This window comes from Drosophila miranda, chromosome 3, assembly GCF_003369915.1.
Source record: "Drosophila miranda strain MSH22 chromosome 3, D.miranda_PacBio2.1, whole genome shotgun sequence".
NCBI lineage: Eukaryota > Metazoa > Arthropoda > Insecta > Diptera > Drosophilidae > Drosophila > Drosophila miranda.
In genome coordinates this window covers 11,694,350-11,719,487 of record NC_046676.1, presented here as the reverse complement: position 1 = coordinate 11,719,487, position 25,138 = coordinate 11,694,350, and the positions used below count along the sequence as shown (strand labels likewise).

General features: G+C 46.1%; 5 protein-coding genes across 8 annotated transcripts; 2 read left to right on the top strand and 3 right to left on the bottom strand.

The window, feature by feature from the left end:
- Window positions 1-164: 164 nt before the first annotated feature.
- Window positions 165-7,667, bottom strand: LOC108157973. 2 transcript variants are annotated; one of them, XM_033390316.1, is made up of 5 exons: window positions 7,182-7,667; window positions 6,968-7,121; window positions 5,186-6,906; window positions 1,053-5,121; window positions 862-954 (listed from the first exon to the last, which is right to left on the bottom strand). In XM_033390316.1, exons 1-5 carry the CDS (start codon window positions 7,587-7,589, stop codon window positions 950-952), a joined length of 6,357 nt encoding a protein of 2,118 aa, XP_033246207.1. In that variant the 5' UTR covers window positions 7,590-7,667; the 3' UTR covers window positions 862-949. The 2 variants fall into 2 exon arrangements, with proteins under 2 accessions (XP_033246205.1, XP_033246207.1); XM_033390314.1 differs by having other exon boundaries at window positions 165-5,121.
- A 2,244-nt stretch (window positions 7,668-9,911) lies between these two features.
- LOC117188488 (kinesin heavy chain) lies at window positions 9,912-15,142 on the top strand. The gene is made up of 4 exons (XM_033392430.1): window positions 9,912-10,546; window positions 11,900-12,359; window positions 12,418-14,297; window positions 14,367-15,142. Exons 1-4 carry the CDS (start codon window positions 10,400-10,402, stop codon window positions 14,796-14,798), a joined length of 2,919 nt encoding a protein of 972 aa, XP_033248321.1. The 5' UTR covers window positions 9,912-10,399; the 3' UTR covers window positions 14,799-15,142.
- Window positions 15,052-17,350, bottom strand: LOC108159271 (protein arginine N-methyltransferase 5). Its single transcript, XM_033392432.1, is given in 7 exon segments — window positions 15,052-15,379; window positions 15,451-15,962; window positions 16,021-16,041; window positions 16,044-16,176; window positions 16,239-16,404; window positions 16,465-16,909; window positions 16,975-17,350. Coding segments are annotated over 7 exon segments (1,806 nt in total). The 3' UTR covers window positions 15,052-15,226.
- Window positions 17,351-17,667: 317 nt separating this feature from the next.
- Window positions 17,668-23,608, top strand: LOC108157974 (coiled-coil domain-containing protein 93-like). Of its 3 annotated transcripts, none has more exons than XM_033392434.1 (7): window positions 17,668-17,900; window positions 17,959-18,167; window positions 21,750-21,879; window positions 21,934-22,233; window positions 22,295-22,656; window positions 22,716-22,829; window positions 22,885-23,602. In XM_033392434.1, exons 1-7 carry the CDS (start codon window positions 17,817-17,819, stop codon window positions 23,471-23,473), a joined length of 1,788 nt encoding a protein of 595 aa, XP_033248325.1. In that variant the 5' UTR covers window positions 17,668-17,816; the 3' UTR covers window positions 23,474-23,602. The 3 variants fall into 3 exon arrangements, with proteins under 3 accessions (XP_033248325.1, XP_033248326.1, XP_033248324.1); XM_033392433.1 differs by lacking the exons at window positions 17,668-17,900; window positions 17,959-18,167 and adding exons at window positions 21,190-21,422; window positions 21,481-21,689; XM_033392435.1 differs by lacking the exons at window positions 17,668-17,900; window positions 21,750-21,879 and having other exon boundaries at window positions 18,074-18,240; window positions 22,036-22,233; window positions 22,885-23,608.
- Window positions 18,662-20,845, bottom strand: LOC117188489 (protein arginine N-methyltransferase 5-like). Its single transcript, XM_033392431.1, has 6 exons — window positions 20,470-20,845; window positions 19,960-20,404; window positions 19,734-19,899; window positions 19,509-19,671; window positions 18,939-19,450; window positions 18,662-18,867 (listed from the first exon to the last, which is right to left on the bottom strand). The coding sequence occupies exons 1-6, from the start codon at window positions 20,843-20,845 to the stop codon at window positions 18,715-18,717; spliced, it is 1,815 nt and encodes a 604-aa protein (XP_033248322.1). The 3' UTR covers window positions 18,662-18,714.
- Window positions 23,609-25,138: the final 1,530 nt, after the last annotated feature.

The window sequence follows — 25,138 nt, the reverse complement described above, 5'->3', positions numbered from 1 at the left end:
ATAAATTAATTATTGAAAAGTTCATTGATAGGAAAACAATGAGTGCCAGTCCCCGTCCCCGTTCCACATCGGAGTTCCCCGCCAACGCGCTTTGCAGTGGAGCGTGACACCCTCGGATCACGACTCCCGGCCAGGGATCTCATTGAATAAAAGGCAGCTGAGTCCTGCGGCTTCGGTTTGTTGCTGTTCTTTACTATGATACTCTGGTACATTGGTTGGGGCAGAGAACTATGTGTGAAGAAATATCAGCTATGCTATGGCTGGATGGCTACGCCATAGAGTTCAACCTCTGGATGGCTCTGTTTTAGATCACATCGGCCTCGGGCTCACATGCGGCTCGCTGTGCTGAACTTTGATAAGCTGCATCTGCACATCATCCAGGCAGAGGGAGTTCTTGGAGGGTCGAAAGCCAAGGACGGGCGGATGCAGTACGATAACCTCTTGATTGGAACTCGAACCCGGATTTTTGGAGAGCAGTACGGTGCGGTTCTCCGCCAATATTGAACTTGTCTCATGGATCGGTCGAAGGATGGGCGTGCGATTATAAGCCATTGCTGTCATCAGTTTGGGCTTAGGCTTGCATTGCATCTTAGGCGGAGAATTCACGTTTTTCTTGCTGGCGCAGTATCTATGGTTCTTTTGGATCAGTTCTACTACTGGCTTGCGCCCTATCGACATTTTAATGTGCTGGTTGATAATGCTCATGGTGGTCTCTGCGGCGACTGGTGGCACCATATAGGAGCCAAGGACAGAGAGACCATCCGTTTTCCTTGGAGACGACTGGTGAGCGGGCTTTGGACTGGCCCAGGACAAAGTATCGAAGCCAGAGCACTGCCGCGGGGTGCAGGGCTTCCTCTTCGCAAGCTCTTGTCCTGGGCAAGTCCTGTTGACACTCATCCTACGATATTTAGCTTCGGGCACTATAATCAGATACTGATTCTCTTCATCATCATCCTGTAATTGGCAAATGTAGTATGAAGCCCTGTTTAAATCAAAGGGGCAGCGGCTACTGGTGCCACCATCATAGTCGGCGTTTTTCATGGATCTCTTACCGCTGATATGACGATTGTGTTTGCTACTTCTCGAAGAAATGGGCTTCTTTGCCATCTCTTCCGCGTTGGAGCTACGCCTGAGCCTAGACTTTGGGGTCGCACTGGACCGACCTGCAGTGGACTGGCTCCGTGGCGTTGCCTTGGCGATCTGCTGAGTACGAAGCTTCTTCTTGGCGGACGTCTCCTCCTCCGCTTTGTCATCTGTTGGCTTCTCCTCTTCGTCCTCGCAAAAGCATTCGCAATCACATAAACTGGTAGAATCCTCCAAATCATCCATACTTTCTGTACCGTTTTCCTTTTTCTTTATATCTAAACGCATATTCCTACCTTTTTCATTCACTTCTTCAACGTCTTCAGTATTTCTACTGTTCCCAGATTTGCTTCTTATGTTTTTCCCATTTGGGGACTCCACCCCAATCTGGCAATCACAGTACTCACTGTCACTGTTATCCTTTTCATCTTCTCTTCCAGTCCTCGTTGGGACCGCTGTAACGTTCTTTTTAATTGAAGTTCTCGTGGACTCTTTCGTACTGTGTGGAATATTTCTCCCATTAGCCTTCTTCGAATAGTTATCGGGCTGCCGGTAAGAATTATCAGCATCATCGCATTCACACTTCTGTTCGTTTACATAATTTTTAAAAGTATTGTTCTTTTTGGGTGTGGATTTCTTCGGTTCTTCATTATTGTTTCGACTTCCCTTCGTATTATCCGTCTGTGCTTTAGTATCCTTCTCATCATCCTTTCTACTATTTTTATTCCTGTTTCTCTTTGATGCGGCGATCTCTACATTCTCATCACAACGGCAATCATCGACTTCCTTTGGCTCCATTGGCTTTTCATTTCCGACATTAATTTTCTGTGAAGTAGGTGCAAATTTTCCCTTACGGTCGTTCTGACTGTTTCTCTTTGGTGGGGCAGTCCCGGGCACACTGGGTTCTTTCCAACGACTACTTCTGGTTGGTGAGGCTATCTTTGAAACACTCGGCTCCTCCTGGCGGATATTTCTCTTTGCTGGCGTTTTTTCTGGAACCATGGACTCATCCTCGCAGAGGCAATCATCGACTTCGTACAGATCCGGTGATGTCGGTCTTGATTTGGTCTGCCGGTCATCTGGGCTATTTCTCTTCGATGAGGTATTCTCTGGAAAATTTCGATTTGGGATTTCCTCAAATCTTTGGCCTTGTGGTAGATTCTTCGCAGGCTTCTCTCCCTGATACGATCTCCGCTGAGGATATTGTCTTTTCGTTTGCTCTTGTTGCCGGTCATCTCGGTTGTTTCTTTTCGAAGACGGAATCCCCAGAACATCCTGCCGGCTATTTCTTTTTGTTGAGGTAATTTCTTGGGGACCCATAAGGTCATCCTCGCAGAGGCAATCATCGACCTCGTATAGATCCGATGACTCTTCTTGGTTTCTATCCATTTTCTTTGATGTCGGTCTTGATTTGGGCTGCCGGTCATCTGGGCTATTTCTCTTCGATAAGGTATTCTCTGGAAAATTTGGTTTTACAAATGGGCACAAATCATTGTTGCAAGGGATTATTTCCTCAAATGCTTGGCCTTGTGGTAGATTCTTTGCAGGTTCCTCTCCCTGATACGATCTCCGCTGGGGATACCGTCTTGGCCTTTGCTCTTGTTGCCAGTCCTCTTGGTTGTTTCTTTTTGAAGATTGAATCCTTGGAACTCTCAGATCATCCGTATGATCGTCTCGCCAGTTTCTCTTCGATGAAGCAATCACTGGAACTATGGGCTCTTCTCGATTACTACTTTTTTTTGGAGAGGCATTCTCTGAAACGCTGGCCTTTTCCAGACGGATATTTCTCTTCGCTGAAGTTTTCTCTGGAAACAGGGACTCATCCTCGCAGCGACAATCATCGCTTTCGTTTAGATCCGTTGACTTTTCTTGGCTGTCATACATTTTCTTTGATGTCGTTATTGATTTGGGTGGCCGATTCTCTTGGCTATTTCTCTTCGATGAGGTAGTATCTGGAACACTTGGTTCTTCCCGACGACTACTTCTCTTTGGCGAGGTAACCTCTGGAACTCTTGGCTCTTCCTGGCGGTCATCTCGGTTGTTTCTTTTTGTTGAGGCTGTCACTGGATCCCTTGAATCTTCCAGGCGGATATTTCTCTTTGCTGAAGTTTTCTCTGGAACCATGGAATCATCCTCGCGGAGATAATCATCGATTTCGTTTAGATCCGTTGACTCTTCTTGGCTGATATCCATTTTCTTTGATGTAGTTATTGATTTTGGAGGCCGATTCTCTTGGCTATTTCTCTTCGATGTGGTAGTATCTGGAACACTTGGTTCTTCCCGACGATTACTTCTCTTTGGTGAGGTAACCTCTGGAACTCTTGGCTCTTCCTGGCGGTCATCTCGGCTGTTTCTTTTTGTTGAGGCTGTCCCTGGATCCCTTGAATCTTCCAGGCGGATATTTCTCTTTTCTGAAGTTTTCTCTGGAACCATGGAATCATCCTCGCGGAGATAATCATCGATTTCGTTTAGAGCCGTTGACTCTTCTTGGCTGCTATCCATTTTCTTTGAAGTCGGGTTTGATTTGGGCTGCCGGTTCTCTTGGCTATTTTTCTTCGATGAGGTAGTATCTGGAACACTTGGTTCTTCCCGACGACTACCTTTCTCTGAAGAGGCAACCTCTGGAACACTTGGTTCTTCCTGGCGGTCATCTCGGCTGTTTCTTTTTGGTGAGGCTGTCACTGGACCCCTTGATTCTTCCAAGCGGATATTTCTCTTTTTAGAACTTTTCTCTGTAATCATGGACTCATCCTCGCAAAGACAATCATCGATTTCGTTTAGATCCGTTGACTCTTCTTGGCTGCTATCCATTTTCTTTGAAGTCGGGTTTGATTTGGGCTGCCGGTTCTCTTGGCTATATCTCTTCGATGAGGTAGTATCTGGAACACTTAGTTCTTCCCGACGACTACCTTTCTCTGAAGAGACAACCTCTGGAACACTTGGTTCTTCCTGGCGGTCATCTCCGCTGTTTCTTTTTGTTGAGGCTGTCACTGGACCCCTTGATTCTTCCAAGCGGATATTTCTCTTTTCTGAACTTTTCTCTGTAATCATGGACTCATCCTCGCAAAGACAATCATCGATTTCGTTTAGATCCGTTGACTCTTCCTGGCTGCTATCCATTTTCTTTGAAGTCGGGTTTGATTTGAGCGGCCGGTCATCTTGGCTATTTCTCTTCGATGAGGTATTCTCTGGAAAATTTGGGTTTACAAATGGGCACAAATCATTGTTGCAAGGGATTTCCTGAAATCTTTGGCCTTGTGGTAGATTCTTTGCAGTCTCCTCCCGCTGATACGATCTCCGCTGGGGATACTGTTTTGGCCTTTGCTCTTGATACCGGTCATCCCTGTTGTTTCTCTCTGAAGACGGAATCCCTAGATCATCCTGCCGGCTTTTTCTTTTTGTTGATGCAATCTCTTGGGGATACTTGGGGTCATCCTCGCAGAGGCAATCATCGACCTCGTATAGATCCGATGACTCTTCTTGGTTTCTATCCATTTTCTTTGATGTCGGTCTTGATTTGGGCTGCCGGTCATCTTGGCTATTTCTCTTCGATGAGGTATTCTCTGGAAAATTTGGGTTTACAAATGGGCACAAATCATTGTTGCAAGGGATTTCCTGAAATCTTTGGCCTTGTGGTAGATTCTTTGCAGTCTCCTCCCGCTGATACGATCTCCGCTGGGGATACTGTTTTGGCCTTTGCTCTTGATACCGGTCATCCCTGTTGTTTCTCTCTGAAGACGGAATCCCTAGATCATCCTGCCGGCTTTTTCTTTTTGTTGATGCAATCTCTTGGGGATACTTGGGGTCATCCTCGCAGAGGCAATCATCGACTTCGTATGGATCGATTTCAAGACTTCCATACTTTTGGTTTAAAGTCGGTGCTGATTTTGGCTGACTGTCGTTTGGGCTGCTTGGCAGGCATCTATTGGTCATGTATGGCTCGTCGGTGCCATCCATCCCACGTCTTTGTCTGTAGTCTGTCTGGCCTCGTATTTGCTGTTGGCGTTCTGACGGAGGGGTGCGCTTTTCAGGTTTAGTCTGTAAATCGGATATGACGTTAGATCGCCTGCGTTGCTGCTATGTAGTTAAAGGCTCACTATACCTGGCCTTTATCGGACGATCTCCTCGGAACTTGTCTTGGCGCCACTTCCATTGTTCGGTTTAAAAGTGGGCATGTGTCATCCTTGCAAGGGATTTTCTCAAATCTTTGGAAAGGCGGTTGGGCACCTCTGCTTTGGTCTTCTGCTTGGGCTTTCTCTCGAATATACGATCTTCTCTGGGGAATCCGTTTTGGCCTCTGCTCGGCATCTTTGAAAGATTCTTGTGCATCGTACTCGTACTGGCCTTGTTGTCTGTCCTGAGTGTATTCTCGAGCAAATTGATTGGAAGTCCTCCTCCCTTGGTCGTGTTCCGTACTTTTCACGAAATCCTCTTGAGGACCATATTTGTACTCATCTCTTGCCTTCGACACCTTTGAAGGAGAACTCTCCCTTCGCCTCGCCACTTCATTTCTGGGTTGTCCTTGCCTCCGGGCTGGACACTCTACATAAATTACGTCTTCGGGCTGGTAACGTCTTTGGGGTCGCCTGGCCACTGGCTCTTCGCAGAATTCATCAACATCATCCGGATACGTTTTCTGCACTCGTCTGCATTGGCCGAGACAATAATCGTCCATAATTTGTGCAGCAAGTGCAGCGCACTGTTGGGCCCCATAGGAATCTGCCCCAGAGCTACGGGATCCCCGACTCCTCACAATCGGAGCGGAGTTCGTGGTATCTTTTGAGCTGGACCCAGGAATATCTTCCTGGCGGGGTTGCGGCATGCGTTTGAAGCGGTTGGGACTGAACTGCTCTCTCGTTTGTGCATCAGTTGGAGCATCATCAGGTTCGGTGTTGCTGTATTTCCTCTGGTATCCAGCAAACGTCTGGGGACGCCGCAAGGTTGGCTCTTCGTTGGCTATCGATTCCTCTCCCTGATGATAAAGTTGAGCGACTTCCTGAGCTGGCGTACAGTAGCAATCGTCATATTCATATGGGTCTGATACTTCCGGATAATAACAATTTTGATCCTGCTCGTTTTGCTCTGTGCTCTGCTGCGCGTATCCCTGAGTGTATTGATGACTGGGGTCATAGCTGTAGCTGCAGTCCGCCGGAAGAGCTTTGTTCTCGTTGGAGTTGTAATACTCGAACAATGGAGTTTCGGCTGATTGTAGTTGCTGTCCGCTGGCGTCGATGTCGTTATAGTCTCGCTTGTCCTCTTGGATCTCCCTGTTGTCAGCAGGATGATAGGTACAAAAGACTTTGTTATTAGTTCGTGACCGCATGTCATTTTCTGGATTAAACTTGAGCAACAGGACATTGCACTCCTCCTTGTCAGAAGGTCGACTGCAGTAGTTACTGCGGGCGCTAATACTTTGGTGCTCGGTGGAGTTTCTGCTGCATTGAGAGTTACTGTTGCTGGCCTCCATCCTCGGTCTGAGTGGTTGCAGATGCCCGGCTGGGGAATTTCGAGGAGTGGTTGCTGGTGCGACCTCGTACGGACCATTGTGGCTATAGTTTTCTGTAGGTCTGGCATGTTTTTGGAATCCTCCTTCCCGCTCAGAGTCTGGGGGACACGGGCATGCGCCTCTAACCTGATACCGTTCCCTCGACTGCTGGTGGGACGAGGAGTTGCTAGACTCCTTTTCATCTTGCCCATCGTACTGACGATCGGCTCCGGAAGTGGCACGTAATGGTAATGAAGTTACCGGCGTCTCGAAGTCCGAGTCAGACAAGGACGAGATATCGAATTCAACGAATTCCTTGGAGCTTTTATTTGGAGAGGCTATAATGCAAAAGAGATCATTAATGCGAATTGAATGCATCTCGAAACTGGCTGGACTTACAGATATCTGAATCGGATATTTTCTCGCCGAAGGGTGCTTGGAGGTCGACGTGTAAACTGCGCCTGCACTCCACCAAGTTCTTGCTCATGACTGACATGACATCATCAATAATAAACTGCAGTTGGTCGTCGCAGACGCTAGGTCTGCCGTTAAACTGTGGGTTATTATCGAGTGATTGCTGTACGGATCAAATCGTGCGGATATGTGTCCCTACCTTCTCTGCCTCATCCGGTTCCAGGTCGGGCAGGAATTGGAGGTCCTTGAAAATCGAGCGACAGGGAACGTAGGTTAATCCCTCCCGCTGGCTACGCTTGATGGCCTGGCATTCCGTGTCGTAGTAGTTGCGAAGGGAGAGCACCTGCAGCTTTACCTGATCCGTCGTTAGGCCGTTGTTGAGAATCCGCGTGATGCGGTTCCAGGCGCTCTGCTTTAGGGGCGCACAGTGGTAACCCGGGGACTTGGGATTCCAGAGACACTGGTTGGCTCGGTACATGCGAATTAGCCGCTCTACATTGACCTCCTCGTTGGTTAGTCGCTCATTTTTCGTGTAAATGTTGTTCTTCGAGTCCATTTTGTATGCCCGTCCACTCGTACCCCACGGCGCCTGGAACCAATGTACCATAGAAAAGGGAAAAACTTGTACAAAGAGAACAGACAACACAACTATAAATTTAGATTTAGATGTGTCAAAAGTTGAAGTATATATTCCTAACTTCCAAAACAGAGCCAGCCTTATGGGAAAAGCGTGCAGTAAGAGCGAGAGAGATACATATGCGTCGAACCAGCAGTAGCTGCGTTTTACCAAAAATACGGTATAAAATGGAATATATCATTAATTTCATCAATTAAATTTGCATGTAACTTATTCACTTTCAAAAAAATTTCCATTTGGCGCGCACCTCTTGCATAGTATCGGTAGCTGTTTGGCTCTTGCTCTCTCTTCTTGGCGGGATAATTCTTCACAACAATGTCCTTTTTCCTCGCACTTTCGTTTTATGTTTGACCTTTTTTTGCTTAAACCTTATTTTAAAAACAATCCAATAAAAGGGGATCGCCAATATTAGCCAATCTTGTAGGAAATTGATTCATTAATCGGATAAAATTATGTGGGCAGGACTGAGGGTTCTATTAAGTTAGTTATATTGCACGGAATATCAAAAACGAGGAATATGTTAAACAGAACTTGACTTCGTCAGTATATTTACGGTATATTTTTTAAAAGAGATGGTATGTTTCGGTGCTGTTCTGAGGGTCATACTGTGGAAATACTAGTTTTCGCCGCGCTCCCATGGTATTTTTGTCAATTTCATCAATCTATTAATTTAATTTTCAATGTTATATAGAAATCCAATAAATGCAAGTATTTCGAATAGGCCAATCATGTATAGAATTGATTCATCAATCGTACAAAGTTGAGTGGGCATGGCTAAATGTTCTATATAGATAGTATTATTCAACGGAACAAAGAATTGGTCGTTTTTTGAATCGAATTTGAGTTCGTCGCAGTTCGCCGCAGTTCGCTTTAGCAACAATACACAATGTTGCGCATTCCATACACACTGTTGCGGCAACATTTCCTTGAAAACTGTATTTCAGTCAAAATAAAATACATTAAGGTAATTAAAAGAAACAATCTTGTAAAAAATGTATTTATCTATGGGATAAAGCTAAGTGGGCATCTATAGCTTGAAATATAGGCAATACCCGATTCGCCGCAGTTTCGCTTTTGCAACAATGAGTCTCATTCCATACACAAGCATGTTGCTAATTCCATGCACAAATACCCTGGGGGAAATGGATGATATAGAATTGTGAATACGTTTGTCTTCCAAGGCTCAGTAGGTATCAGGATCGACATAAATATATACAAGATACTAATAAGGTACTTGAATATGTCTAAAGAATATCAATTTGAGAAAAGGTCTTAATAAATTACGTTTGATCTTCATATTAAATTAGCGAAATAGGGTGTACAAAGGGCTATACACGCATCACGTCTTCAAATACCAGCAACATTGCGACTCTTTTTTGGTTGGACTTTTTCGTTTAAACCTTTTTTTACAATAAATACAATAAAAGCAAGGAATAAAAACTAACCAATCTTGTAGAAAATTGATTCATCAATAGGATAAAATTATGTGGGCATTACTGAAAGATTTAGTTTGCCAGCATTATTCAATGGAATATTAAAATTGAGCAATATGAACGAATTTCCCTTTTCGTTTGTTTTTCGCTACTTGTTTTTCGTTTGACTTATTTCGCTAAAACCGCTTTTCACGCAAAACGCAATAAAATCAAGTATTAAGAATAAGCCAGTCAAGTTCAAATAGTTTAATTAATCGTATAAAATTATGTGGGCATGGCTAAATGTTCTATCTGGCTTATAATATTTGATGGAACATTAAAATTAAGCAATATGGTTTCCAATCCTTGATGGAGAACGATTAACCTATTATAAGCCAGGGGGTATTTAAATTTTCCACCGAAAATAATGAAAATTTAATCATTTTAGCGCAGTTCAGGTGGACAGTTCGTGCGGTTTTTTGCAAGTTAAAGGGAAGGATAGGATGGATCTACAGGAAGAATTTACAATCGTTAATAGTTTTCGCCATTTACCTCAAGTAGCTGAACTATTTAAATAGAGGGGGCATAAGTGGGATAAGTTCGGTTTTTCATCATACGAGACGGTATATTGTAGTTGAAGAGCATAAACAGCAATTGCCGTAGCAAGAAAACAAATCAAGTATTTAAAACAAACCAGTCAAGTAGAAAATTGATTCCTTAATCGGATAAAATTATGTGGGCAGTGCTAAATGTTCTATATAGCTAGTAATATTCTACAGAATATCAAAAACGAGGAATATGTAAAATATAACTTGAATTCGTCAGTATATTTACGGTATATTTTGAAAATGAGACGGTATATTTCTGTATATTTCTGAGGGCTAGTCACACTGTTCGGTGCGTTCGGGGGCAAGAAATAGAAAGAAAATAGGAAAATAAAACTCCAAAACACTCAACGCATGCGAGTGCATTTACCATCTGCACCTCATCATTCCGGGCTAGTGCAAACGACCAAAGCCGTAAAATCAATCGAGCTTAATCAAAACAGGGCCGCTACAATTCATCCGCGAACTGTGCGTCTGGTATAACCACAAAATTTTCTCTGCATTTGAGCCTAATTTTCGCGAGTCGGACTATATAGAACACACCAATCAGATATCAGATTGTCCGTGTGGGGTTCATCACCACCTTTGCTGTTATTCCATTTTTATTAATGCTTGTTTCAAACGAGACCCCAACACCGAAACATAAACGACAATCGTTTACCACGTAAACAGCTGCATGCGAAAAGATAAAAGTTTGATCGAACACTAACTAGAGCCGCAGTTCCGCCAGACGGATACCAGATCAGAGACAGAGAGTGCAAAGATGTCCGCGGAGCGCGAAATTCCCGCTGAGGACAGCATCAAAGTTGTCTGTCGCTTCCGACCGCTTAACGACAGTGAGGAGAAGGCCGGCTCGAAGTTTGTCGTCAAATTCCCCAACAATGTCGAGGAGAACTGCATATCTATTGCGGTAAGTGTATTTCACCTTAGTAAAGTGATCCACTCCACCGTCAGTGCCTCCTCCACACACATTTCATTTCCCTTTACTTTGTGTGTTATGCATTAATCTCTGCGTGCTGTCACGGCCCATGACGTCATGCCTAACATTAGACCGTACGCTCCCGTACATTAGCCTTCCCCAGCAGCAGTGCCGTCGACCAATTGGAGCAGTTTGGATAATTAGCGCAAAGCTTGTGTATTCCACATCCAGTGAGCGTGTCTCGAGCGACTGCCCACAGGCGGAAAACCATAAGAAATCCGAAATTACTTCAGATCAATAGTATATTTTGCAACAAATTGATTTTCCGCCCAAAGACAGAAAAAAAGAGCGAGTGAGAGGGAGAGTGAAACGGGGTGTTTTTGTGTGTATGGGAACGTCAAAGAATAAAAGCCGAAAGCAAGGCAGTCCCCACCCACAATTATAGTTCCACTTGTGTCCCAATCCACAGAAATTTGCATTGCTAACCTTCTCTGCAGCAGCGGTCTCGCCGTCTAAAATTCCAGCCAGTCCGCCTTCTATGCTTACCTCACTTACATTGTACCTGCCCCCAGTGTCTTCATGTGTGTGTGTGTGCCTTCCCATTGCCACCAGCTGCCGCCACTTCACTCCACCAGCAGCAACAGTGACTCATGCACGCAAACCACATAAAAAGAGGAACATAGGGCAATGGAATTTACTGGTTTTTGGCGCTCATAAATAATAGATGTATGTATTGTGGAACCACTGAGTTTTCACCATAACTCCACCTGTAAACGAACATTTTCCCAGAAATCGGTTTGGCAACAACAGTTTCTACTACTTTCTACTACTACTTCTCTTGCCACTAGCCACTTACTGTTAAACATTAAGATTGTTAACCGCTATATATATATTCAATTAAACGGTGAACTTACCGTAACTCGAACTTTAACGTAGTCAAACATTTTCGCGGAAATTATATCTAGAGCAACAATGTCTTATATCCTTGTCTATCTCGTCCCATCAGCGAACTAGTTCTTTCGTTGAACCATAGCAGGCAGCTCTATTACATACAAACACATGAAAGTACATGTGTATGCATGTATTTATCATTACTAACGCTTCTCTTTCGCTCATTCTTCTGCTGCTCGTTATTCATTACTGCTTTCCTCCCATCTCCACTCCGCTCGTCTCTTTCTTTTGTTAATGATCATAATTACAATCCGTTTCGCGGCCATGCGTTCAAAAATGATTTGAAAGCTGCCAGAAATCCGGCAGCGGCAGGGAAGGGGTAGGGTAAAAGCTGAAGATCGGCTAGAAATTTGGGAGAAAAGAAAAAATCTTAATACATGTCTCTTTTTTCAGGGCAAAGTCTACCTATTCGACAAAGTCTTCAAGCCGAATGCCTCCCAGGAGAAGGTTTACAACGAGGCGGCCAAGTCCATTGTCACGGACGTCCTGGCCGGCTACAATGGAACGATATTCGCCTATGGCCAGACCTCGTCCGGCAAGACGCACACAATGGAGGGCGTCATTGGCGACTCGGCGAAGCAGGGCATTATTCCACGCATTGTCAATGATATCTTCAATCACATCTATGCCATGGAGGTGAATCTGGAGTTTCACATAAAGGTCTCGTACTATGAGATCTATATGGACAAGATCCGAGATCTGCTGGACGTGTCCAAGGTGAACCTGAGCGTGCACGAGGACAAAAATCGAGTGCCCTATGTGAAGGGTGCCACGGAGCGGTTCGTCTCCTCGCCAGAGGATGTATTTGAGGTGATCGAAGAGGGCAAATCGAATCGTCATATTGCCGTTACAAGTGAGTGGTCGAAATGGGCTTGTGCTTGGTGTTTACTGAAACGATCCATTCTTTGCAGACATGAACGAGCACTCCTCTCGATCGCACTCAGTATTTCTGATCAACGTGAAGCAGGAGAATCTGGAGAACCAGAAGAAACTATCGGGTAAACTATATCTGGTCGATTTAGCCGGTTCCGAGAAGGTTTCCAAGACAGGGGCAGAGGGAACGGTGCTCGACGAGGCGAAGAACATCAACAAGTCGCTGTCGGCGCTGGGCAACGTGATCTCAGCGCTGGCGGATGGCAACAAAACGCACATACCCTATCGCGACTCGAAGCTGACGCGCATCCTGCAGGAGTCGCTGGGAGGCAACGCACGCACAACCATTGTCATCTGCTGCTCTCCGGCCAGCTTCAATGAGTCCGAGACGAAGTCCACGCTGGACTTTGGCCGGCGCGCCAAAACAGTAAAGAATGTGGTCTGTGTGAACGAGGAGCTCACCGCCGAAGAGTGGAAACGACGCTACGAAAAGGAGAAAGAGAAGAACGGTCGCCTCAAAGGCAAGGTGGAGAAGCTGGAGATAGAGCTGGCTCGTTGGCGGGCGGGAGAGACAGTTAAGGCCGAGGAACAAATCAACATGGAAGATCTCATGGAGGCCAGCACGCCCAATCTGGAGGTGGAGGCAGCACAGCAGAAGGCTGCGGAGGCGGCCAGTGCCGCTCAGAGGACGGCCCTGGCCAATATGTCCGCTTCGGTGGCTGCCGACGAACGGGCCCGCCTGGCCACGGAGTGTGAACGTCTCTACCAGCAGCTGGACGACAAGGATGAGGAGATTAACCAGCAGAGCCAGTATGCCGAGCAGATGAAGGAGCAGGTCATGGAGCAGGAAGAGCTGATAGCCAATGCCCGGCGGGAGTATGAAGCTTTGCAGTCAGAGATGGCACGCATCCAGCAGGAGAACGAGTCTGCCAAGGAAGAGGTTAAGGAAGTGCTGCAGGCGCTGGAGGAGCTGGCTGTCAATTATGATCAGAAGTCGCAGGAAATCGACAACAAGAACAAGGACATCGATGCCCTCAACGAAGAGCTGCAGCAAAAGCAGACTGTGTTCAGTGCTACGTCCACAGAGCTGCAGCAGCTCAAGGACATGTCCTCGCACCAGAAGAAGCGCATCACTGAGATGCTGACCAACCTGCTGCGCGATCTCGGTGAAGTGGGCCAGGCCATAGCCCCCGGAGACTCCGCCATCGATCTCAAGATGAGCACCCTAGCCGGCACAGATGCCACCAAAGTGGAGGAGGACTTCACCATGGCCCGCCTGTACATCAGCAAGATGAAGACTGAGGCGAAAAACATTGCTCAGCGCTGCGCCAACATGGAGGCCCAGCAGACGGACTCCAACAAGAAGATATTCGAGTACGAGAAGGATCTGGGCGAGTACCGTCTGCTCATCTCGCAGCACGAGGCGCGCATGAAGTCGCTACAAGAGTCGATGCGGGAGGCGGAGAACAAGAAGAGGACTCTCGAGGAGCAGATCGATTCCCTGCGCGAGGAGTGCGCCAAGCTGAAGGCTGCCGAACACGTGTCCGCCGTCAATGCCGAGGAGAAGCAGCGCGCCGAGGAGCTGCGCTCCATGTTCGACTCGCAAATGGACGAGCTGCGCGAGGCCCACACTAAGCAGGTGTCCGAGCTGCGGGACGAGATTTCCGCCAAGCAGCACGAAATGAACGAGATGAAGGATGTGCACCAGAAGCTGCTGCTGGCCCACCAACAGATGACCGCCGACTACGAGAAGGTCAAACAGGAGGAGGCCCAGAAATCCAACGAACTACAGAACATGATTCTCACCAGCGAGCGACGGGAACAGGCGCGCAAAGACCTCAAGGGCCTCGAAGACACCGTGGCCAAGGAACTGCAGACGCTGCACAATCTTCGCAAGCTCTTCGTTCAGGATTTACAGGTAATGGTGCCCCATACTTAATGTTTCTTTCAATTTAAAAACTGATCTTTCCCACATTCTGTTTAATAGCAACGAATCCGAAAAAATGTGGTCAACGAGGAGAGCGAGGAGGATGGCGGATCGTTAGCGCAGAAGCAGAAGATCTCCTTCCTGGAGAACAACCTCGATCAGTTGACCAAGGTGCACAAACAGCTAGTGCGCGACAACGCTGACCTGCGCTGTGAGCTGCCCAAGCTGGAGAAGCGTCTACGCACGACAATGGAAAGGGTGAAGGCCCTGGAGACGGCGCTAAAGGAGGCAAAGGAGGGTGCTATGAGGGATCGCAAACGCTACCAGTACGAGGTGGATCGCATCAAGGAAGCGGTACGTCAGAAGCATCTAGGACGGCGGGGACCGCAGGCACAAATCGCCAAGCCCATTAGAGCGGGCCAGGGCGCCATTGCCATACGAGGCGGTGGCGCTGTCGGCGGAGCTCCATTGCAGAACCCCACCAACTCCTAGATTCACACACACCTCCACGCACCCCGTCGCCGCCCAGTCCATCTCCGCTTTAAACTAAAAACTAAATGGATTGATTACGTTATACATACTTAAAATAATTTAAAATTGCCTTCGCTTAAAGAGATGTCGTTTCGCGATCATGTGCAGCGCTTTAAATATATATATATATACATAAAAATATAATATAAATAATTGAATGAGTGGAAAACGGAAAATAATAACTAAATTTTACAAAAGCAAACAAAAACCCACAGATATTTAAGGACATCTATTGTACGTTTAAGAATATTTATAAACTTTTCAAAACATAAAACTAAATAAAAGTCGCAGACAAATTAATTACACAGTTTAAATTTATATTCCTTTTAGCTAATATTTATATTATTTGTTTTTTTATTGGTGGTCAGTTCTCGAAAGATTGAATGTAACTAAAGTCGAATTTGGTAGCCACTTCCACCCGCATTGTGATGCTCCCAGGCCTCTCGTGTGCTCACCTGCCACTCGTACCACATCTTGTCCGCATCAACGCAGCGCCAGAACTTGACTGAGATTGTCTGTCCCTCCTTGAGGGTCCTCGGATGCTGCAAGAACACGATTAGAACGATTAACCATTATGATCAATGAAAAGCCGGGACCGAACGCCATCACTTACTGTCGGAAAGAACATGGGAGACCACGAGAACATGCCGGGCGTGTGGGTCAGTGGGTTGATGCTCAGGTGGATATCCTTATAAAGCATTGTATCAAAATAGCCACCAATGCCATGTAGCACGCAGTCTTTTTGGACAGTAAAAGAGATCTCCTTGCAGCGTGTATTGTCAATAGTCGCCTCACGATTCGGATGTGAGAATTCAAACAGCGCTTGGGGATTGTCAATGTGATAAACGTTTTTGAGGAGTGATACATAACCATAGTCGAAGGCTGGAACCGTGGTGTCCATCTGGCTGACATTCTGATGCAGCACTGCCGACATGATTGGATTGATGTACGACGTTGACTTGTAGGGTATGCTTATGCCATCCGTTTTGAGCAGCTTCAATGCGCCGTCAAGGCACTCTGGCGACAGTTCATTATCCCCAAATGAGCCAAGCAGCTCGGAGACGAGAATATCAGCCTGCTCTGGAGGTGAAAAATCGCGCATGTCCTTGGAGAATATGTGCACATCTAAATTATAATTAGAATCAGGATAACTCATATCCGTTTTTCACTCTCTGCTGCTTACCTTTGTCTTCCCAAAGAGTATGTGGGAGAGGGTGCGAATGGCATTGGGATTCTTTTCGATGATGTAGAGTCGCACCTGACGCTTTGTCAGTTCCGCGGCATTAAAGATGGCCCTCGCTAAAGGACCACGTCCCCCACCCAGCAACATCACTACGGTCTGGAGATTGAATGTCAGGGATTAGCTGGAATATGAGCCCAATTGAAGACTAGTTTCCTTACCAGCTTGTTCGGCGCTTCTATGTCGCTCACTCGATCAATCAGAGCCGCTTTTACCGCGTTCTGGTAGATTTTATACTTCACTGGATCCGACTCGAACACCTCGTATGTATAGCTATCCAGATTATCGAAGAGAGGTTGCAGTGGAATCTCCAGAACGTTTTCATAGCTAATTGGCAAAGGGTTAGTTTGCGGATAAAGGGTTCTGCTCTGCTCCACAGACACTTACCTATTAAGAAAGTGGCTGTCGTTGTGGTCACTGGCGAGTTTCCGCAAATAATCGGCGTACTGGGAAATAGACAGGTCATTCGGATTGGCGGAGATTATTATATTGGCCCGTGCCGAGAGAAAGTGGCCTATGACTATCTGCCACTTCTTCTGCAGAACATAGTAGTTGGCTTTGTTTCGGATGAACAGAGAGGACGGAATGATAATGGCTTCGATGGGCTCGCCTAGCCACCGGCGAACCGTCTCCTTACTGGGACGATCCAAGTCATTCAGCTCAATTACAACTTTCACTTGGCTGTTGTGCTTGACGGCAAAGCGCAGGCTATTCCACCAAGTCCATGGATCTTTCGCCTCCGCCTCGGCTATTTCTGCATCGGTGACGTCTTTACGGTGCTCGAAGATACCCATCTCTGGGTTGCTGATAGGTACTTGTATAAACCAGTTGCCTAAATGGAAATTAAACATATACATTTTTAATTGGATTCGTTTTACGGCAGTTTACACTCATAACCTTTCGTTTTGGCCCTTACGATCTCGGCCAAGTTGTCGATATTTGGTCCCCGCAGTCGCTTCATCATGCTACCAACATTCTGCAAATGCTCCGCCCACTCTACATCTCGAAGGAGAATCTGTTTGGCATGCTCGCGTAGCTTGGGGTTCGGGGAATCGACATCCACATCGGACAGCAAGAAAATCATCTTCGAGTTCCAGTCGACAGCGTTCAGCAATGTGCCCGGGTATGTGGGGTCCGTCTCATATGGGTCCAGCGGGACCATATTACCGTTGATCGATGTGGCCACCACATTGTAGTTGTTAGCATTAGCGTGTTGTATCAGTTTTGGAATACTGTTCGTGCTCTCATGCAGAAGGCAAACGTATAAGTTCATTTTAAAAATATGAGTCGTCAAAAACGCGGTCACCGGCTTGATTGAACGAACTTAGCCTTCTTAGCCCCCTCGAATTAAACAGGTGAAGAGCTTGAGTTAAACCGCGGAAAATAATACTGTATGTACATATTACTGGTAGGTCAATCCGTTCTTTATCACTTAAAAAAACAGACCAAATATCTTTCACCTGAACTTCGCTTAAATTCTTCAAGATTTAACATTTTCGTGGAGTGAATTTTAAATTCTTCCTTAATTTAATAGTGCTGCCATACAGTTTTTGAGACCAGGTTGCCATACCGCAACCACTTGCAGCACTATATTCGATGTATTCGATGTAATTCGATAGTATGTTGATATTTGGTTTTCTAATTTTTTGCTGATAATTCGCTTGTTTTCTATTTGTGGGTGGAGCTTTGCCTCGTTTGGCATACTTGAAGAACCTTGGCACCAGTCAGCTGAACGTTTCATGGCTAACCGTGATGTATTCTCCAAAATCCTGCCAAATGTCAAGTTGGCCACTCGATACGATGAAGACGGACGCGAAGTTCAGGTAGCTACTTCTTCGCCAGCTAAAATATCTCTTAGTAATGCCCGTTCTTGTTCTTTAGGTGGAGAGTCGCGAGGACTTGGATGCGACAGCAAAGCAGCAGGACACTTTCGACATTCTAGTGGACGCCGGCTACTATCGGGCCCGCATCAAAGGCCTGTCCGCCTTCGACAAGGTTGTGGGCGGCATGACTTGGTGCATCGAATGTGCCGACTATGACGTGGACGTGGATCTGCTCTTCCACGAAAGTCTATCGATTGGCCAAAAAATGTAGAAATTAACCCTACGAATTTCTTAGAAAAGAATGTGATCCATCTTATACTATATCCGCAATCTGACCAAAATACGTCTTGCCTCTGCCAATATAAAGACGATTCAGGATCTCTACAGCCCATTTAGGATGTACCAACGCCAGAAAACAGCTGTAGATGATGAAGTGTCGCGGTGCGTATGACGCTACTTGAGTACGGAGATCCAGGGCCGACGTTCAATGCCGCAAGATGGGGTGAGATCAAATAAATTCTTTTAAAATGCCACAAAAAAAACAACGAGAATGATTTCTTTAGCAACTTGTTCTGGAGCAGTACCTTCGTACCCTATCGCTGGCTAAAACAAACTTAAAGGGCACTCAGAAACGTATAGATCTCGATCCCACTGCGCGGCATGCATTACAGCAGCATTTATCAACTTTTCAAAACAAAAAACTAAATAAAAGTCGCAGACAAATTAATTACAGAGTTAAAATTTATATTCCCTTTAGCTAATTATTTATATTTTTATTTTTATTGGTGGTCAATTCTCGAAAGATTGAATGTAACTAAAGTCGAATGTGGTAGCCACTTCCACCCGCATTGTGATGCTCCCAGGCCTCTCGTGTGCTCACCTGCCACTCGTACCACATCTTGTCCGCATCAACGCAGCGCCAGAACTTGACTGAGATTGTCTGTCCCTCCTTGAGGGTCCTCGGATGCTGCAAGAACACGATTAGAACGATTAACCATTATGATCAATGAAAAGCCGGGACCGAACGCCATCACTTACTGTCGGAAAGAACATGGGAAACCACGAGAACATGCCGGGCGTGTGGGTCAGTGGGTTGATGCTCAGGTGGATATCCTTATAAAGCATTGTATCAAAATAGCCACCAATGCCATGTAGCACGCAGTCTTTTTGGACAGTAAAAGAGATCTCCTTGCAGCGTGTATTGTCAATAGTCGCCTCACGATTCGGATGTGAGAATTCAAACAGCGCTTGGGGATTGTCAATGTGATAAACGTTTTTGAGGAGTGATACATAACCATAGTCGAAGGCTGGAACCGTGGTGTCCATCTGGCTGACATTCTGATGCAGCACTGCCGACATGATTGGATTGATGTACGACGTTGACTTGTAGGGTATGCTTATGCCATCCGTTTTGAGCAGCTTCAATGCGCCGTCAAGGCACTCTGGCGACAGTTCATTATCCCCAAACGAGCCAAGCAGCTCGGAGACGAGAATATCAGCCTGCTCTGGAGGTGAAAAATCGCGCATGTCCTTGGAGAATATGTGCACATCTAAATTATAATTAGAATCAGGATAACTCATATCCGTTTTTCACTCTCTGCTGCTTACCTTTGTCTTCCCAAAGAGTATCTACCATGTGGGAGAGGGTGCGAATGGCATTGGGATTCTTTTCGATGATGTAGAGTCGCACCTGACGCTTTGTCAGTTCCGCGGCATTAAAGATGGCCCTCGCTAAAGGACCACGTCCCCCACCCAGCAACATCACTACGGTCTGGAGATTGAATGTCAGGGATTAGCTGGAATATGAGCCCAATTGAAGACTAGTTTCCTTACCAGCTTGTTCGGCGCTTCTATTTCGCTCACTCGATCAATCAGAGCCGCTTTTACCGCGTTCTGGTAGATTTTATACTTCACTGGATCCGACTCGAACACCTCGTATGTATAGCTATCCAGATTATCGAAGAGAGGTTGCAGTGGAATCTCCAGAACGTTTTCATAGCTAATTGGCAAAGGGTTAGTTTGCGGATGAAGGGTTCTGCTCTGCTCCACAGACACTTACCTATTAAGAAAGTGGCTGTCGTTGTGGTCACTGGCGAGTTTCCGCAAATAATCGGCGTACTGGGAAATAGACAGGTCATTCGGATTGGCGGAGATTATTATATTGGCCCGTGCCGAGAGAAAGTGGCCTATGACTATCTGCCACTGCTTCTGCAGAACATAGTAGTTGGCTTTGTTTCGGATGAACAGAGAGGACGGAATGATAATGGCTTCGATGGGCTCGCCTAGCCACCGGCGAACCGTCTCCTTACTGGGACGATCCAAGTCATTCAGCTCAATTACAACTTTCACTTTGCTGTTGTGCTTGACGGCAAAGCGCAGGCTATTCCACCAAGTCCATGGATCTTTCGCCTCCGCCTCGGCTATTTCTGCATCGGTGACGTCTTTACGGTGCTCGAAGATACCCATCTCTGGGTTGCTGATAGGTACTTGTATAAACCAGTTGCCTAAATGGAAATTAAACATATACATTTTTAATTGGATTCGTTTTACGGCAGTTTACACTCATAACCTTTCGTTTTGGCCCTTACGATCTCGGCCAAGTTGTCGATATTTGGTCCCCGCAGTCGCTTCATCATGCTACCAACATTCTGCAAATGCTCCGCCCACTCTACATCTCGAAGGAGAATCTGTTTGGCATGCTCGCGTAGCTTGGGGTTCGGGGAATCGACATCCACATCGGACAGCAAGAAAATCATCTTCGAGTTCCAGTCGACAGCGTTCAGCAATGTGCCCGGGTATGTGGGGTCCGTCTCATATGGGTCCAGCGGGACCATATTACCGTTGATCGATGTGGCCACCACATTGTAGTTGTTAGCATTAGCGTGTTGTATCAGTTTTGGAATACTGTTCGTGCTCTCATGCAGAAGGCAAACGTATAAGTTCATTTTAAAAATATGAGTCGTCAAAAACGCGGTCACCGGCTTGATTGAAGGAACTTAGCCTTCTTAGCCCCCTCGAATTAAACAGGTGAAGAGCTTGAGTTAAACCGCGGAAAATAGTACTGTATGTACATATTACTGGTAGGTCAATCCGTTCTTTATCACTTAAAAAAACAGACCAAATATCTTTCACCTGAACTTCGCTTAAATTCTTCAAGATTTAACTTTTTCGTGGAGTGAATTTTTAATTGTGGTTAACAACGGGCTAATCGTTCTCTGTCCCTCATTTAATAGTGCTGCCATACAGTTTTTGAGACCAGGTTGCCATACCGCAACCACTTGCAGCACTATATTCGATGTATTCGATGTAATTCGATAGTATGTTGATATTTGGTTTTCTAATTTTTTGCTGATAATTCGCTTGTTTTCTATTTGTGGGTGGAGCTTTGCCTCGTTTGGCATACTTGAAGAACCTTGGCACCAGTCAGCTGAACGTTTCATGGCTAACCGTGATGTATTCTCCAAAATCCTGCCAAATGTCAAGTTGGCCACTCGATACGATGAAGACGGACGCGAAGTTCAGGTAGCTACTTCTTCGCCAGCTAAAATATCTCTTAGTAATGCCCGTTCTTGTTCTTTAGGTGGAGAGTCGCGAGGACTTGGATGCGACAGCAAAGCAGCAGGACACTTTCGACATTCTAGTGGACGCCGGCTACTATCGGGCCCGCATCAAAGGCCTGTCCGCCTTCGACAAGGTTGTGGGCGGCATGACTTGGTGCATCGAATGTGCCGACTATGACGTGGACGTGGATCTGCTCTTCCACGAAAGTCTATCGATTGGCCAAAAAATGTAGAAATTAACCCTACGAATTTCTTGGAAAAGAATGTGATCCATCTTATATATCTGCAGAGCTCTCGTGGAAAAGATTGTTTCGGTTCTGATCGATATGAAGTGTCCACATAGCTTGGAGCCGCATCAGGTGCAGGGTCTGGAGTTTTTAGCCATTCATCCCGTCATCCAGTGGCTAGTGAAGACTTCGGTAAGTAGCTTTTCCACCGATGTATGCAAATAAATAGAGAAAACCTCTTTGCAGGTGGAAAACCGAGCTGTGCGTGGACAGCGCTTGAAGAAATTTGCCATTGGGGAGTTCCACAATCATTATCAGTATAAAAGCGACAAAGACAATCTGATCAAAATACGTCTTGCCTCTGCCAATATAAAGACGATTCAGGATCTCTACAGCCCATTTAGGATGTACGAACGCCAGGAAACAGCTGAAGATGATGAAGTGTCGCGGGTGCGCATGACGCTACTTGAGTACGGAGATCCAGGGCCGACGTTCAAGGCAAGCGCAGGCCGCAAGGCAGGGTTGGTCGCCGACGAGGCAGATGAGGTGAGAACAAATAAATTCTTTTAAAATGCCTAAAAAAAAACTACGAGAATGATTTCTTTAGCCACTTGTTCTGGAGCAGTACCTTCGTACCCTATCGCTGGCTAAAGCAGACTTGAAGGGCACTCAGAAACGTATAGATCTCGATCCCACTGCGCAGCAGGCACTAAAGCTGCACTATGCGGAATTTAAGCTGGAAATGGAAACCGATACCCAGGAACTGAAGACACAAAATCAACAGAAACGCCTAGAGGCAGCCAAAATATCGTTGGAGCATAAGGTGAAACGCTTCTGCAAAGACAATGAGCAACTGGAAGAGGCGGAAATGGAGCAGAGCCAGAAAACCGAAGAAAAGGAAGAGCAGCTGAAGACTCTCAAAGCTGAACTAAAGACTCACAAAGAAACGGAAGAGAGTGCGGACTTAAAGTGAGTTCGAAAATGTTAGATGGATTTTGATAAATGATGTTACATGATTATCTCTCTAGGCTGCTGGAAAAGGTAAAGACTCTGTTGAGGCAGCACGATGAGCTAAAAAAGAGTGAGGCGGAATTCAAGGAGTCCTGTCGGACGGATTTGGCCAACCTACAGCAACAAATTGAGTAAGATTGAAACTTTTTAAGTATAAAGTAGCCTAAATCATACATTCTACTGCAGTGAATTGGAAGCCTTTAGTGCCCAGGATGCGGAAGCTCAGGCAGCTGCCTTGGCAGGGGAAGAAAAGCGCCTCAAGGATCTGCGACTGAAGGTGGCCAAACGAAATCGCGGCATTGTGGCCATTGAACGGAAGCTGGACGCGATACCCGATCGCACAGAGCTGGCCCAGTACCAGCGACGCTTCCACGAACTCTACAACGAAATGAGTGGCAAGCACTTGGAAACAAAGCAATATTATATACTGTACAATACACTGAACGACAAAAAGCGCTACCTAGAGAAGGAGCTAACGATGCTGAACTCCATCTGCGAGGCCTACAACGAGGGCATGATGAGTCCCCATGGCCGTGAGGACTTCATACGGCAGTTCGAGACGATTGTGGATGGAGTGAAGAGTGCCCAGGACAAGGTGCGTCACAAGTACAACGAGGAGCGTATGCGACGAGACGAGCTGAATGAGGAATTGCAATCCCTGCTCGAACTCCAACGCCAGTATGCCTCGGCCGTCAAGCAACTCACCCGCGAGTGCCAGCAATGCGAGCAACTGCAGCAGCAACTCAAGTCAATTAAAAGTAGGACACAGTCCTAGCCCCGCATTATGACATTTAATTAATTGTTTAATCCTCCGCGAGGGCGGACTATCCTCGAGGGGCCCTCGCAAAATTACTTAGTAAATTTGTTCAATAAATTATCTCCCCGTAATTGTGGTGCAAGTTTCCGAGAATTTGTTTTTGACTGAGTGGAGCCCAAGGATTCCCCTAGAGGGGATCAAGTGCACACGCCCCAATGATGCCCATTTGTCATGCTTAACTTTAACCTTTGGCAGTGCAGTTTCACATTTCCCAGAGACCCACGATTATAGTATAAGCGTATATTCGTGTATTTATGGAATTTCTGCCACTATTGCTGCTTCTGCTGGTCGCTGGGTTCGCAGCATTTTAAATCCATATAGTGGAAGAGATAAAGCATCTGGGATGCACCAAAATACATTTGCATATTTACAGAGAAAGCAATTCAAATTGCCACCACAAGCTCTCTTCATTCCATTCAATTTGATTCTCCAATTAAGATGCGGACCGCTTACTGACACGCACCGCAATCAGAGCCACTTCATGAGGGCAGAAGCACGGCGCAGGGAGCCAGGAGAAGCATGCCCCAGCTGACGGTGTTTTCAGTTAATTAATGTCCTTGCACCTTAACATTGAATTCAAGCTGAGCAATTGCAATTACACTTTATTGCGTGGCAATCAATTCCATTCAACAAGTGACATTGAGAGACAGAGACATACTTTCTTCCACCTCCTGGCTGCCAGCACTTCCTCAGATGGCTCCGCTTGTCCAGCCACCGAGGAAACCTTCGGCCAGTGTCAATGATAAATTTTTAGCATACATATAAGAAATATTTAAAGGGAGCCTTGGTGCTGGATTGAGCCATGTGCAGGGACTCAATAGAGTCCTTCACAGACAGTTGAACTACACTACTCTGCTGGCTCCTGGCTTCCATTGTGGTAGTGAGGACTGCCGCGCCGTTTTGCCTCCTCTAAATGCCTCCGCTTTTCCTTATCACACTGTGAACACCCTCGTGCATACAGCACCTACATACATGCATACTTATATGTATACACATATATACGACACGTATACTCATCGAGCAACCAGCCAGCCATGTCGAAGAGTTGGGTATCTCTGGTGGAGGTGGAGGTCGTAGTTCCATGACTTTTCCCTCGGTAAAAGTGAAAGGAACAGGAAATAGGGGGAGCGGGCGAACCAGGGACGATCCCGCGTTTCCTCATTTATATTTGCTTTTGCTGTTTCCCCAAACCAAACCAAACAGGAACGCACACATGCAGCACAAAGGCTGAAAGGGATGGAGAAGAAAAGAGATAGAGAGTAATGCTAAAAAGATAGCGAGGAACGGAACACACATACGAGAACGAGTATAAGCCTTGACAAGAGTCAATCAGCATATTTGCTCGTTTGGAGGGAGCATGCCAAGCGGATAATCGATTCGAAATGTGTTTGAATAACAAATTACTGGAAATTGTGAATGCGAAATTCATTGTCGCACATACATACATACATATGTATACGAGAATACGGGTATAGAAACGTATGAGCGTGTGTGGACCCATCCTTTTCGGGTGAGAATTAAATGTATGCATCTGAGAAGTCAAAGCCGCCAGATTTTGCTGGCAACGTCTCCATCCTGACAGGCGACAAAGCTATGGCGGCACGTATGCTTATGGGACAAGGT

What these genes read in the sequence shown, in the direction of transcription:
- LOC108157973 (XM_033390314.1), bottom strand. Translation starts at nt 7,589, where the DNA reads ATGGTACATTGGTTCCAGGCGCCGTGGGGTACGAGTGGACGGGCATAC. An exon ending in AATATCCGATTCAGATATCT is followed by an intron (nt 6,907 to 6,967) that starts GTAAGTCCAGCC and finishes TTTGCATTATAG; the next exon opens with CCTCTCCAAATAAAAGCTCC. An exon ending in GATCGTCCGATAAAGGCCAG is followed by an intron (nt 5,122 to 5,185) that starts GTATAGTGAGCC and finishes TCCGATTTACAG; the next exon opens with ACTAAACCTGAAAAGCGCAC.
- LOC117188488 (XM_033392430.1), top strand. Translation starts at nt 10,400, where the DNA reads ATGTCCGCGGAGCGCGAAATTCCCGCTGAGGACAGCATCAAAGTTGTC. An exon ending in AGAACTGCATATCTATTGCG is followed by an intron (nt 10,547 to 11,899) that starts GTAAGTGTATTT and finishes CTCTTTTTTCAG; the next exon opens with GGCAAAGTCTACCTATTCGA. An exon ending in TCTTCGTTCAGGATTTACAG is followed by an intron (nt 14,298 to 14,366) that starts GTAATGGTGCCC and finishes TCTGTTTAATAG; the next exon opens with CAACGAATCCGAAAAAATGT.
- LOC108157974 (XM_033392434.1), top strand. Translation starts at nt 17,817, where the DNA reads ATGGCTAACCGTGATGTATTCTCCAAAATCCTGCCAAATGTCAAGTTG. An exon ending in AGTGGCTAGTGAAGACTTCG is followed by an intron (nt 21,880 to 21,933) that starts GTAAGTAGCTTT and finishes ACCTCTTTGCAG; the next exon opens with GTGGAAAACCGAGCTGTGCG. An exon ending in TCGCCGACGAGGCAGATGAG is followed by an intron (nt 22,234 to 22,294) that starts GTGAGAACAAAT and finishes TGATTTCTTTAG; the next exon opens with CCACTTGTTCTGGAGCAGTA.
- LOC117188489 (XM_033392431.1), bottom strand. Translation starts at nt 20,845, where the DNA reads ATGAACTTATACGTTTGCCTTCTGCATGAGAGCACGAACAGTATTCCA. An exon ending in CGTAAGGGCCAAAACGAAAG is followed by an intron (nt 20,405 to 20,469) that starts GTTATGAGTGTA and finishes ATTTCCATTTAG; the next exon opens with GCAACTGGTTTATACAAGTA. An exon ending in TACTCTTTGGGAAGACAAAG is followed by an intron (nt 19,451 to 19,508) that starts GTAAGCAGCAGA and finishes ATTATAATTTAG; the next exon opens with ATGTGCACATATTCTCCAAG.